Source organism: Nicotiana tomentosiformis, chromosome 2 (assembly GCF_000390325.3).
Source record: "Nicotiana tomentosiformis chromosome 2, ASM39032v3, whole genome shotgun sequence".
Classification (NCBI taxonomy): Eukaryota; Viridiplantae; Streptophyta; class Magnoliopsida; order Solanales; family Solanaceae; genus Nicotiana; species Nicotiana tomentosiformis.
In genome coordinates this window covers 174,313,332-174,328,249 of record NC_090813.1, presented here as the reverse complement: position 1 = coordinate 174,328,249, position 14,918 = coordinate 174,313,332, and the positions used below count along the sequence as shown (strand labels likewise).

General features: G+C 36.9%; 1 protein-coding gene across 1 annotated transcript; it reads right to left on the bottom strand.

Moving 5' to 3' along the window:
• Window positions 1-2,787: 2,787 nt before the first annotated feature.
• LOC138906117 (uncharacterized) lies at window positions 2,788-3,391 on the bottom strand. Its single transcript, XM_070194638.1, has 2 exons — window positions 3,286-3,391; window positions 2,788-3,230 (listed from the first exon to the last, which is right to left on the bottom strand). Exons 1-2 carry the CDS (start codon window positions 3,389-3,391, stop codon window positions 2,788-2,790), a joined length of 549 nt encoding a protein of 182 aa, XP_070050739.1.
• Window positions 3,392-14,918: the final 11,527 nt, after the last annotated feature.

The following is a 14,918-nucleotide window of genomic DNA, read 5'->3' as shown; positions in this document are numbered from 1 at the left end:
TGTGCCTCGAGAACAAAACAGTGAGGTCGATGCCCTCGCAAATTTGGGGTCATCAGTCTAAGACGACGAGATCATCTCGGGGACTATCGTGCAACTTTCAAGGTCAGTAATCGAAGAAGGCCAAGCCGAAATCAACTCCACGAGCCTGACCTGGGATTGGAGGAACAAATATATCGAATATCTAAAGAACAGGAAGCTTATATCGGACCCTAGGGAATCGAGAACTCTACGTACGAAGGCCGCATGGTTCACATTGGCCAAAGACGGAACACTGTATAGAAGGATGTTTGATGGACCATTGGCAATATGTTTGGGACCAGGAGATACCGATTACGTACTACGAGAAATCCATGAGGGCACTTGTGGAAATCATTCCGGTGCTGAATCATTGGTTTACAAAGTCATCAGAGCAGGATATTATTGGGCCGATATGGAAAAAGATACAAAAGAGTTTGTTCGAAAGTGTGACAAATATCAAAGGTATGCGCCGATGATTCACCAACCCGGAGAGCAATTCCACTCAGTCTTATCCCCATGGCCATTCATGAAGTGGGGAATGGACATCGTCGGCCCTCAGCCATCGGCCCTAGATAAAGCTAAATTTATTTTGTTTATGACTGACTATTTCTCTAAGTGGGTTGAAGCGCATGCTTTCAAGAAAATTAGAAAGAAAGAAGTCATAAACTTCATCTGGGACCACATTATATGTCGATTCGGGATGCCTGCCGAGATCGTATGCGATAATGGAAAGCAGTTTGTCGGCAGTAAAGTGACAAAATTTCTCGAAGATCACAGAATAAAAAGAATCATGTCGACACCATATCATCCTAGTGGGAACGGACAGGACGAATCGACAAACAAAACTATCATTCAAAATTTAAAGAAAAGATTGAACGACGCTAAGGGAAAATGGAGAGAAGTATTGCCCGAAGTCCTCTGGGCGTATCGAACGACGTCAAAATCTAGTACGGGGGCAACACCATTTTATTTAGTATACGGCGCCGAAGCTCTAATCCCAGTTGAAGTCGAGGAACCCAGCGTCATGTTTTGATATGCAACGAAAGAGTCAAATCACGAGGCTATGGATACAAGCCTCGAATTGCTAGATGAAAAAAGGGAAGCCGCCCTCATTCGAATGGCCGCAAAGAAACAGCGGATCGAAAGGTGCTACAATTGAAGAACCAATCTTCGACACTTCAAAATCGGGGACTTGATTCTGAGGAAGGTCACCCTCAATAATCGAGACCTAAATGAAGGAAAACTTGGTCCGAACTGGGAGGGACCATATCAGGTCCTCGACATCGTCGGAAAAGGATCCTACAAACTTGGCACTATGAACGGCGAACAATTACCAAACAATTGGAACATATCATTCCACAAACGATATTACTACTAAGGTATGACCTTCTCCATTTTCGTTTATCTTTTATACTAACCATTTGCAGATGTTTGATCGAAGACATCAAAGGATTATTCAAACGCAATCCTTAGGTCTGAAAGAACGTGTTGCACTCTTTTTCCCTTAGATAGGTTTTTATCCCAAATGGGTTTTTCCGGCAAGACTTTTAACGAGGCAACCATTGTTCGTGCTAACTTAGAGTAATTCAACAGTATCCGAGGCTCATTTACAATCAACCTCGAATACTGGGGGGCATCACCCTCGGATAGTTATAAGGAAAATACTTCGTATCGACACGGTCTCGATAGGTAAATTTTGTAGAGGACCAAACGGTCAAATGAACCGTGTCCGTGTAGATTACTCGAGCCCTAATGGAAAAACATGTACACATGTATAATTTATTGGAAGAAGTATTTTTCCTCACCAGATGCTCTATGATTTAGAAAAATTTATTCTTTACAATTTCATACTTATGATCTATGATGGAAACTGGCTTAAGGGCCGATCACAACTGAAGTTCAAACAATTTACCCGATACTCGGGGACTGCCGTCCAAAACATCGACACGATCAAATTACTAAACCTCGAGATCGTAAGACCTTAAAAAGACAATCCTCGATTTTATAGGCCACGGCCACCCCACTCGGGGACTGATTCTTCGAACAAGTTCGAAGTATAATAGGGGAACAAGCCCAAAAGGAGAATCCCAAGTTAAAGGCTATGGCCAAATCAACACGGTTCGGAGACGTCCGATTTCCATTATTAAACAGGCCTTCAAATATTTTCACAAACTAGTTAAAAAAGGCTACTCTCGGCTAAATTTCTAAGGGTCTCGATAATATCGACCTTAGAAAACCCTAATTGATACAAAGGCATTCGAACTCTCGAACAAATTCTTTATTTTATGCTAAGGCATTACGAAACAAAGGGTCTCAATTATATTGACCCTTGAAAATCCTAATGGGTACGAAACCGTTCGAACTCTCGAGCAAATCCTTTATTTCGTGTTAAGGCACAACAGAATTTATATAACGATAAATTTTTCAAGCCGAAAAGGGGGAGAAAGGCATTTTTTTGCTATGGTTGTATCGTCCTAATTCAAGAGCCTAAAGGGCCGGTTTATTTTTGAGAAATCATCCTCACTCAATTAAAGCCTAAGGATCACCCTATTCCGAGTTCGAGCAAGTACTCACTCGATTATAAAAACTACACTAGTTCGGCTTCGACCAAATTGCCTAAACCTCAAACTTATGAACAAAATTTTCACAAGGCATAAATGAAATAAAGAAAAGTCGGAAAGGAAAGAGATATTTTATATATATGAGAATATTTACAAGGTCTGATCAGGATCCTATACAAAAGATTAAAAGTGAAAAATCCTAAGGTTCCTAATCTTCTCCGGAGGCAACTTCTTCTCCATCAAGGTCCTCCCCATTCTCGGACCCGCTCTTGCTACCATCGTCATCATCTTCATCGGAAGTGGCCAGCGCTCCAGCTTCGGCTTCATGCTCTCTAGCCTTTATTATCTCGTTGGTCAGATCGAAACCTCGAGCGTAGATTTCCTCGAGGGTTTCCCTCCGAAATTGGCATTTGGCAAGTTCGGCAATCCAATATGCTCGAGTTTGAGCAGTCTCGGTTGCCTCTCTCGCTTGGACTTGAGTGGCTTCAACATCGGCCCGGTAGACGGCCACGATTGCATCTGCCTCGGCCTTTGCCATTTCGGCTTCAGATTTGGCCTTGGCAAGTTCGGAAGCCAACCGAGCCTCGAGCTCCTCCAATTTCCTTGCTTGAGTCAATATCTTCTCCTTCATACCTTGAAGCTGACTTTTAACTGATGATAATTGGGCTCAAGCAGTCTCTTTTTCTACAGCGAATGTGATCCATACCTTCTTTCCACCCCAAGGACTCCGCCTTTATCGTATCTACCTCCTTGTGGAACTGCTCGATCCTCTTGATCTTCTGCTGCATCTGTGAGATTAAAATGGTAGCCATCATTCCCGAATCGATCCCATGAGCTTTTAAGATTTTCATTACCTGCTCGATCAGGTCGGACTGATCTTTGTGAGCCGTGGCCAACTCGGCTAGGAGGTCCCTGGTCTATTCTTCTTTTTGCTTGCCGATAAGGTTGAGGGCATTCCCCTCATTGGTAAGCCTTTGAATGTCGGCCTCGTACAGACTCAGCTCGGCTCGAGACCGAGAAAATGCTTCCCGATGAGGCGCTGAAGCCTACGCCGAAAAAAGAAATGAAGTTAGAAAGAGAAAAATAAACACAAAGGTAATACCAACAAGGGGAGTTAAGGCTTACCCAATTTAGAGTTTGATGCGCTTCATTGAAAAGGCTCGATGCTTCGCCTGAGTCCTTCCTCGAGACTTCCAAGTCACTCAGGCCGGTAGCATCTTCGACCCTAGTAAAGTAATCACGGAAGGGATCCTCCCTTCCGTGGTCTCCTTCGATGGAGAGGGTCTTCAAGGCCCGAGCCTCTTGAATCATCTCCTTAGAAAACGAGGGGAGCAGCGGGGAGCCTACAATTTCTGTTTCCCCAAGTGAATCACTTGGGGCTTTCCCCTTATCTCGAGGGGCCTCGACAGTCGTACCCACCGTTGGCTCAGTGTGGTGGGAGGCATCTTCGATCATCAATGACTCGGGGGCTTTGCCCAAGTCTCTTCCCGAGACCCCCTCATCTCGAGAAGGAGTCTCTGCAACCTTCACTGATTCAGTAGCCTTTGGGGCCTCGGTGTTCATTCTCACTCGGGGCACCAGTCCAGAGTCGTCTTCTTCCACTACTTCATCTTTCTCCCTTAGACGTCGAACATACTCTTCGGTTAGGAGGATGCTATTCTTCCTCGGCTTGCAAGCCGCTTTCTTCTTAGGTTCTGGATCCTTGGAGGGTAAGGATTTCTTCCTTTTCTTGTCCTTCGCCAATTTCAGTGTCGGGATCGAAGTCTCCCCCTCACCAGATAAGGGCCTCATAACAGCATCTTTGCCAAGGCCTATATGAAAAGAAATTAAGTTAGAAATGCCTTGACAAAACCATCATAGACATGGAAAAGGGGCTTACCATGAGTTTTGGCCTCCCATCGGCCCTTTGATAAATCGCGCCACGAGCGCTCAGCGTATGTAGAGATCGAGGCCAGGTCCCGAACCCAGCTTTTGAGGTTAGGAATTGCACCGGGCATCCAAGCAACTGCTACATTACGGAAAGGATATCGATTAGAAGAAGCAAAGGGGAAAAACAATAAATAAGAAATAACAGTGGCATTGTACTTACGTTTCATATTCTATTTCTTAGGAAATGGCATCTTCTCGGCCGGGATCAGGTCGGAAGTCCTCACCCGAACGAACCGGCCCATCCAGCCTCGATCCTTATCCTCATCTATGCTCGAGAACAGTACTTTGGTGGCCCGTCGTTGGAGTTTTATTAGCCCACCTCGATAGAGGCGGGGGATGTATAACCTGATGAGGTGGTCGAGGGTGAAAGGCATCCCCTCGACTTTGCTCACGAAGAATCGGAGCAGAATGACTATTCGCTAAAAAGAAGGATGGATTTGGCCTAGGGTTATTTGATATTGTCGACAAAAATCAATAATGACTGGGTCGAGGGGGCCCAGCGTGAAAGGGTAAGTGTAAACACTTAAAAACCCTTCTACGTGGGTGGTAATGTCTTCTTCCGGGGTCCGGATCACCACTTCTTTGCCTTTCCAGTTGCATTCTTTCCTTACCTGCTTAAGGTACCCTTCGGTTATCGAGCATATATATACCTCGACGCTGGCTCACATCGACCAAGAATCAACGAGACTTTTCGATCTTGAAGTCATAAGTGAGAACACACACCCCCGGGAACACACTCTTCAGGTCGCGGTTCCACCGGTGTTTTATCGCTGGCCGGCCGCGATGAAAAAGTGTTTTCCTTTTGAGGAACAGTTTTTGATGTTTTTGCCATTTTTGTATGGGTTTGAAGTTAAAAATAGATGGAGATGGTAAGATTTGGTGTTTTGAAAATATGGTAGCAGTAAAAATCATGGATTTGCAGATGAAGGAGTTAGAAGATATAAAAAGCTTTGGAGATTAGAAATCTGAAAGTAAAAATTCGAAATGGTGCAGAGAGGGGCTATTTATAAATTTCACAACGACGGTTCAATATTGGCGGTGGCCGACTATCGACTGACGTGCATTTAATGCCTTGGTAACTGTACAAACGGGACGTTTCAGTCACTTTCGTCGCTTACATCACAAGGATGATGTCATGACAGGTCGAGGTAGAAAATCGAAGGCTCAATTCGTTTCTTGTCATTACACTCCAAAAAATGAGGGGACTATCTGTATACAGTTAAAACTAGGCCCACCCGATTTTACTATTTGACCAAGACCGGGGGTTTGCATCGAAGGACGGTCTCGTAATGGAATAGGCCATATCACGAGGGTAAGGTACCGAGCTCAGAACAGAGGTACCGGTCGAGATCGAGGCTAGTAGCGATCGAAGCCAGATGTGACAGACATCGAGCAAGATCGAAGATAGCATAATAATAGAAAGGCAAAATATTCGTGGCTGACCGAGGATCATGGCGTAAATCTCGGTGACTGATCGAGGATCATGGCGTAAATCTCAGAACGGATCAAACCAGAAACGTTTAATTAGCTAATCATGGGGTTTTTTCTGTAATTAGAATTGTACCATAAGTGGAACTCCTTTACTATATAAAGGGGGGTTCTAATCATTTTGTAGCACACGTTTTGACAGACATAAAAAGCAATATAATTCTCTTTAATGTTCCCATCATTGTTATTGAGCTTGCTATACTTTCATAGTTCTTGCACCAATCAGTTCGAGGGTGTCCAAACTCGAGGACTGAGTTTCATTCTAACACTGGTTTGCTTTACTTTATTGTTAATTTCTATTGCTCATCTTTACATTTATCAATTGGTATTAGGTGAAATCACGTGTCCTTAGAACCATATTATAAGTTTAATTATTATCTAATTTTAAGGGTAAACAAATAAACATAAAATTAACAATATCCTTATATATCGAACACAAAATCTTTACTTGATTGAGGTTGAATATGCCTAGCCAAATATTACGATTACTTTAAATCAGAATTTACCAATTGGCTGAGAACAAACCAACAACTATTAAAATTTAATATAATACAAGTAAGAAGTGAATTCGCTTAACCCTGCAAGTATGTTCTACTAATCTTAAACTTTTTAAATAAAGACTTCAGGCATATTGTAGCACAAAAACCTAAAATTCTGTAATGTGGTTCCTTGATATCGGTGTCTTAGATCTAATGAGGTCTTCCTTTAAGCAATATGGATACGCATATCATTATTCCGAACGTAGAAGAGCAGCAAATGTATAATATACTAGATAATTTCGCCCATGCTTCGCATGGACCCAACAATTTGCAGTTAAAGTTGTCTTTATTTGGAACAAAAGATTATACCAGATGATCTTGTTCAAGCTCTAACAATTTACAGTCTAAATTAATGGTCAATTTGCTCCAAAAATTTCTCCTAACTTGTGTTTGCAACCTTGAAGCTTTGGAATAATTGAGGCAAAAATAGCACAACTGTCTCGCCTTAATATACTGAACCATAAATATAAACCAGTACAGCAGCAAATAGAAGACAAAAGAGGACACAACGTGATTTGTTATATCAATTGAATCATGTCTACAAAAATATTGTTCTAGCTTTTGATTGCACTTTACGTCAGTAATTCAAGAAATTTGTATTGTCTCTATTGACGTTGGTATGATAACAAAGTCGATTTTTAACTAAAAGAACTCATGTATCTAGGGGTGTTCATAAAAACCCGAATAACTGAGTCAAACCGAAAACCAAACCAAAACGACCAAAAAATCGATATTTTTTAGGTTTTGTTTGGTTTTGATTTTGAATTTTAAAAACCGATCAAATTTGGTTTGGTTTTGGCTTTAATAAAAAATAAATAAATAAAAACTAATCCAACCAACTATAAAAGTAGCTATTTTAATTTATTATTACACCTATATATATATATATATATATATATATATATATATATATATGTATGTATATATATGTATGTATATTTTTATATAAAGTTTCTAAAATTTTATGGTACATATTAGTCATTTGTATTTTTAGTTTAGCTCTTTGCTATTATAATAATCTAATTCTTTGCATTTACATTCTAGTTTGATTGGTAGTTTTATTTTGCTAAGTATAAGATTTTATTTTATATTAAAAATATTCAATTTTTTAATTGAGTACTTAAATTATTTATCACTATTTGATTCAATTATCATCAATATATCTTGGTAAAGGAAAGATTTCTCAAAGAGCAATTGGTTTGATAGTGTTACATTCAAAATGCAATCGCCGGAATATGTGTTGGGTAGTGTATGTCTCATATTTAAGGGAAAAAAACCGATAAGAAACCGAAAAAATCGAAAAACCGATAAAAATCGAATCGATAAAAAACCGACTTAATTGGTTTGGTTTGGTTCCAATATTTGAAGAACCGACTTACTTGGTTTGGATTTTTTTTTTTTTAGGGAAAAACCGCCTCAAACCGAACCACGAACACCCCTATAGTTGTATCTAGCGAATAGGAAGAGGAAAAATAAAAAGAGAAAAGCGACAATCCTAAAACAAGACTGTAAAATGCGTTACAATGTACATATTACACATAACAATTGCTTCTCTTTTACACAGAGAGGTCCAGCCCCCAACCAGAACATCCAACTGTGCATATTAAAATTTAGCATCAGCCTTATTCCTCGGTTAATTTTCCATATTGCCATGGATTGAACTCCACAGATTTAACATCTTCTATAACAATGTTGCCTGAAGCATCAGTCATTGTCTGATCGGTGTACTTGCCATTGTATTGGCAGATTTTCAAGTCACCCCATAGTGTTGGTGCAATTTCATCAATCATATATCAAATCATCTTGGTTTGAACTCATGTCCTTGTGCCTCTCTGTTTCTCTTTTTAGCTCTCTGGAGTGAGGCTTATCAACCATTTATAATCTTAACTCTATCTTACAACTTTTCATACATTATTATACTCTAAAAGTATACATTGATGATACTAAGAGAGATTTGATAGTTTAAGGCATGATCCGAGGAGCAACCAATGGTATTCATGAACGCTAACTTCACTTTTCTATACTCTATGACCTTAGAATGAATTGGTGTACATGTTATGTGAGAGATATTAGAGCATAATAAAGGAAAAGGGAAAAAAGGAAACTTGCTATTTTCAGCACCTGCTTTGGATAGGTTCCATTTTTCAAGTGCAGCTCTATCGGGGCGCATTCGAAAAATCGGATGCTAACAACTTCTTTGGATATTGGTTGAAGCTGCAATAATCCCAGAAGAAAGCAACTATTTATATTCGATAGCCGAAAAATGTATAAAATTTGTATAATTTTTTTATATAATATACCGAATGTATATATATACAAAACAATATACATTTCGCGATTATTATTTTGAGAACGGCTATACAGTATTATTTTTCTGTTAATTTATATATGAAAATTATTACGATGTTGAGGGATAAACAAATTCGATTTTCTCATGTAAACTTGTAGTAATGTGTTTGTTGTTAGTTGTTAAATTTTACAGTACCTTGAGCAGAACTTTTATCTCTTCTGGTACGCAGCAAAATTCTTATGCTACAAAATCTCATTAGAAAGTTAAACTTCATTTTTACTTGCATCTTTTTAATCTTAGAGTAATAAAGTGCTCATGGAAGCAGCTATATATTTCTAATTGCCCACTCGCTAAAAGTATCAAGTTAATATTAAAGAATAGAATGAGGATGAGGAAATAAAAAATAAACTTCTTAAAAGAGAGTCTAATCTAAACTTTTTTTAATAGATTGTTCTTGAAAGCATAAAATATTTGAATTAAAAACAAAAGTTTGAACAATTCTAAGCTCACATCATAGTCCGATGAAATTATTCTTTCATCATAATTAATTTATTAATAGTTAAATATAAATCTGTATATTTAAATCCTTAAATTAAAGTTAGTTCTAAAAAATTCGACAAACCTCCTACTGTCTCATCATTTGTGTTAATATGCTATTTAGGAAACGAAAAAGATGTATTACAAATTGAATAAACAAACGTATAATGGAATTCTTTTCTTCACTCTGACCAACTACTTCATTTAAAGGAGAGAATTTTTAGCGAACTAAAATCTCTATGAATTTCAAAATAGATAATATTTCTATCTAGTTTGAAACAGAAAAAAGAAAAAACAAAGAGAGAAATGTCAACTATACCTTTTTCCTATGACTTTTTTATTTGATTCAGTTCTAACTCTGCCAAAATTAGGTGCTACCTTTTACTCTATTTGTTTGTTTTGTTGTTCAGCTTGCAACATTCTATCCACTTTAAATAATCAATGGATGAAACATATTCCCTATCTCAAGCGATACACTTTCGTTTTAAATTCATCCTAAAAAGAATATTATTTCTTTATAGCTAGAAAGAATTTAATTTTAAAAATCATATTTTACCCTTAGTTTAGATGATTTAGAGCCTCTTAAATGTCTATGACTTATTTTAGACTACAAATTTTAGTTTTTAAAATTTTGTTCTTAAAACTTCATACATGATCAAACAATGCCACATAAATTGAGACGAATAGGTTATTTACTACTTATTAAAAGGTATAAACATGAATAAGCAATTAGTGGGGAAAAAAATGTGGTTACCAAATTAACATGAAGATGCTAAATAGCAAAAAATGTTGATGAGATTAACCAAACAAGAAATTAATACTAATGGTTATCAAGTGGTTTCTAGCTTCGTCCGTAGGTAAAAAAATTTAAAAATAAAGCTATGTTTTAAAATAAAGGTTGTAAAGTAAAGACAAGTATAGAGAGAAAGTGATATATTATTCAAACTTCAAACTTATGTACATAATGAACTCAAATCTCTTCTATTTATAGAAGAAAGCAAGTTGTTGTGTAAGCTGCTTCTGCAAGTAGCTGTGTAAGTTCATATTGTACCAGATATAGATAATCTTCTACCGGGGGTAATGGTTATCCATAACGGAGTACCGAAAGGATAAGCTCATTATATCAGATATAGATAATCTTCTACCGGGGGTAATGTTTATCCATATCAGAGTACCGAAAGGATAAACTCATTATACCAGATATAGATAATCTTCTACTGGGGTAATATTTATCCATAGCGTGGTACCGAAAGGATAAGTTTTTCAGGAGACTTATTTCCAATAGAGTACTAAATAGATAAATATATTTACGGTGGAGTCTCATATAGATAAGCTTCTTCAGGAGCTTATTTTAAACGGAGTACTAAATGAACATCCATAATATAATATATTTATAACACTCCCCCTTGGATGTTTATTAAAAGATAATGTGTCTCATTAAAACCTTACTAGGAAAAATTCCGTGGGAAAAAATCCTAGTGAAGAAAAAAGAGTACACATATTTAGTAATACGCATAACTAGTTGTATCATTAAAAACCTTATAAGGAAAACCATGTGGGAAAACCTTAGTAAGATTTAGTGAATAAATCTGTTGGATTGTCACTTGAACTAATTTGTTGCACATCAATATCACCATTTTTCCGAAGATCATGTGTGTAGAATAATTTTGGTGAAATGTGTTTCGTTCTATCTCCTTTTATAAAACCTCACTTTAATTGGATTATGCATGTAGTATTGTCTTCGTATAAAATTGTGGATCTTTTATCACATTCCAAACCACATTTTTCTTGAATAAAATGAATCATTGATCTCAACCACATGCATTCCCTACTTGCTTCATGAATAGCTATTATCTCAGCATGATTTGAAAAAGTAACAACAATAGATTGCTTTGTGGAGCGCCATGATATGACATTACCTCCACATGTAAACACGTACCCGGTTTGAGATCGAGCTTTATGTGGATCAGATAAATAACCAGCATCTGCATAACCAACAAGATCTGCACTACCTTTGTTAGAATAAAATAAACCCATATCAAGTGTTCCCTTTAAATATCGCAATATATGCTTAATCTCGTTCCAATATCTTCGTGTAGGAGAAGAGTTATATCTTGCTAGTAAATTAACAGAAAATGTTATGTCACGCCTTGTAGCATTATCAAGATACATAAGTGCACCAATTGCACTAAGATAAGGTATTTCGGGACCAAGGAGTTCCTCGTCCTCTTCTGGAGGTTGGTACAAATCCTTATTCACTTCAAAAGATCGAACAACCATTGGTGTACTCAATGGGTGTGCTTTGTCTATGTAAAAGCATTTTAAGACCCTTTCTGTATAGACAGATTGATGGATAAAGATCACGTCTGCAAAATATTCAATTTGCAGACCAAGACAAAGCTTTGTCTTTCCAAGATCTTTCATCTCAAATTCTTTGTTAAGATATTCAATTGCCTTTTGGAACTCTTCTAGAGTTCCAACAAGATTTATGTCATCAACATAAACAGCAAGTATAACAAATTCTGATGCTATTTTCTTTATAAAAATACATGGACAAATAACAACATTTATATAACCCTTTTAAAGCAAATATTCACTGAGGTGATTATACCACATACGCCCAGATTTCTTTAAACCATACAAAGATCATTGTAATCTGATTGAATACATTTCGTAAGATTTTGGATTTGCTTCAAGAATTTTAAGTCCTTCGGGGATTTTTATATAAATTTCATTATCAAGTGAACGATACAGATAAGATATAACTACATCCATTAGATGTATTTCAAGCTTTTCATGTAGTGCTAAACTGATGAGATATCGAAATGTTATGGCATCCATAACAGGTGAATATGTTTCATCAAAATCGACTCCAGGTCGTTGTGAGAATCCTTGTGCGACAAGGCGAGCTTTGTATCTTTCAATTTCATTTTTATCATTCCTATTTTGTAAAAAACCCCCATTTATGACCAACTGGTTTTATACCAACAGGTGTTTGGACTACTGATCCAAAGACCTCTCTTTTAGCAAGTGCGTTCAATTCTGATTGAATTGCCTCTTGCCATTTTGGCCAATAAGATCTTTGTCGATATTCTTCGATAGATCGGAGTTCAAGATCTTTACTATCTTGCATAATGTTAAGTGCAATATTATATGCAAAAATATTATCCACCACTATATCAGATCGATTTAAATTAAATCCTTCACCAGTAGAACTTATTAAAAGCTTCTCACTCACTTGAGTCTCGGGTTCATTGATTTCTTCAGGAATCTTAGAACTAATCAGATCTTGCGTCTCTTCAGGGGATCCCTTCATAGTATCTTTTTGATCATTTATTATTTTTCTTTTTCGAGTATTTCGATCCTTAGAACCCAAAGGTCTACCACATTTCGAGCGTGCTTTAGGTTCACTAGCTCTCATGCTAGTAGATGGTCCTATTGTGACATCAATTCGGATAGACTCATTCTCTGCAGGGATATGTGACTTTGTTATCCTTTTCAAATCAGTAAACGCGTCTGGCATTTAATTTTTTATATTTTATAAATAAATGATCTTCTGAACCTCCTGATTACATATAGGGGTACGTGGATCAAAATGGGATAATAATGAAACTTTTCATATAATTTCTCTTTTGATTTTCTTTTTCTCTCCCCCTGATTGTGAGAAATGTGTTTCATCAAACCGACAATCTTCAAATCGAGCAGTAAATAAATTTTCCGTCAATGGTTCAAGATAGCGAATAATAGAGGGTGATTCAAACCCAACATATATTCATAATCTTCTCTGCGGGCCCATCTTACTGCGTTGTGGTGGTGCTACTGGTACATATACACCACATCCAAAAATTTGTAGATGGACAATATTTGGTTCATGAACAAAAACTAATTATGACGAAAAGTATTTATTATAATGTGTCGGTCTGAGACGGATAAGTGATGATGCATGCAATATAGCATGGCCCCAAACTATTACATCTTGTGTGTCCCAAGGTGACATAATGAATATGAGAATTATTAATCATGATTTAAATAATTTTAAATTCATAATATGTCTATATATGATGTTTGGATAGAAAATATCAAGTTTGGGAAAAATCAGATTAAAGTTGTGAAAACACCGACAAAGGATTTGCCATGTAACCGAGATTTTTGAGAAATATATTTCGTGCACTATATGAGGTCTTTTTGGGACATATTATATACAATATTGAAGGTCTTTGAATTTAGTTTCCAACGTACTTAACCATTTGTTCATACGACACCCGGATAAAAAGTTATAAGCATTGGGAGAAGGGTCAATCTTAAGGTGCCAAGTAGCACCTTTTTGACTTTTAAAAAAATGGGATATTTACATCCTATCTCGTCTCTTTCTCCATTTTTCCAGAGAGCTCGCCAAAATAACACCCCCTAACTTTACTCTTAAGCTCTCTACAAGAGTTTCAAACAATATTATCACCCCGAGCATGGAATAAAGAAGCGATAACATTAAAACGATCCCTACGACGTAAGTATCGCTATATCTCCTCTTTTTCTTTGTAGTTTGAGTTTTGGAAGGTACTTCATAGTTAATAAAATGTGTACTTTCTGTATTTAAGTGTTTAAATATCAAGGAATGTTGATAAATTCGTTTCCTAATAGTTAGAACTCATGGGACGGTGATCGGAAGCCGTAAGTTCGAGTTATTTGACTTGTAGTGGACTGTTTTATGGGCTATTTTATGTTACCATTAGGCTGTATATGTTCTACTGTTTAATGGAATTTTGGTGGACAAATGGAGTGGAGAAATACCATATAATGATGGAATGGTGGGCTAGTCATTCGTCGTTACATTTTTTTAAGTTGTTTGACACTACTTTGGTTGTCGTTTTATATATGAAGTGATTAGGGTGTGTGGGCTGTTTTGTGATATTTTGTGATGGATATAAGGTTAGAAAATGATGCTTACATGTTTTTATTGTTGCGTTCTTGTTGTTGTTGGTATATGGTATTGGATGAGGGCCTAGTTACAGGGGAGATGCTGCACAAATTTACGTAAACGAGCTACTAGTTTAAGTTGAGGACTTAGCCTTTACTTAGCACTGATTTTGAATCTCCTTATGATGTGGTATATTTAATTGAGTTGTTTGAAGAATTTATTGGAAAGTATTAAGTACTCAACGGAGTTAAGGTATGTTAATGCTATCCCTTCTTTCTTTTTGGCAAGATCCAAATGATACAAATAAAATGAGCAAAATACGCAACTTTCATAAATGACTCTATTCATAGAAATAATATGGGTGTCTATATTATTGATTTCCCATGTGAATTATTATTATATCCTCTGTTTATGGGTCTCAGAAAAATACGTATTTGATAAAGTTTGTCTGAAAGGCATATTGATTTTATGATATTCGAGAAATCTTATTAATGTATTTCTTATGCATTTATACATGTACATTGACCATGACCAGAAGGAGTTATATATTCATATATTATATTTATATGGGATATGGAAAAAGGTTATGGCGTTATATACGCACCACCACCTGATCAGCTGGTATACGTTGATGATTTTGC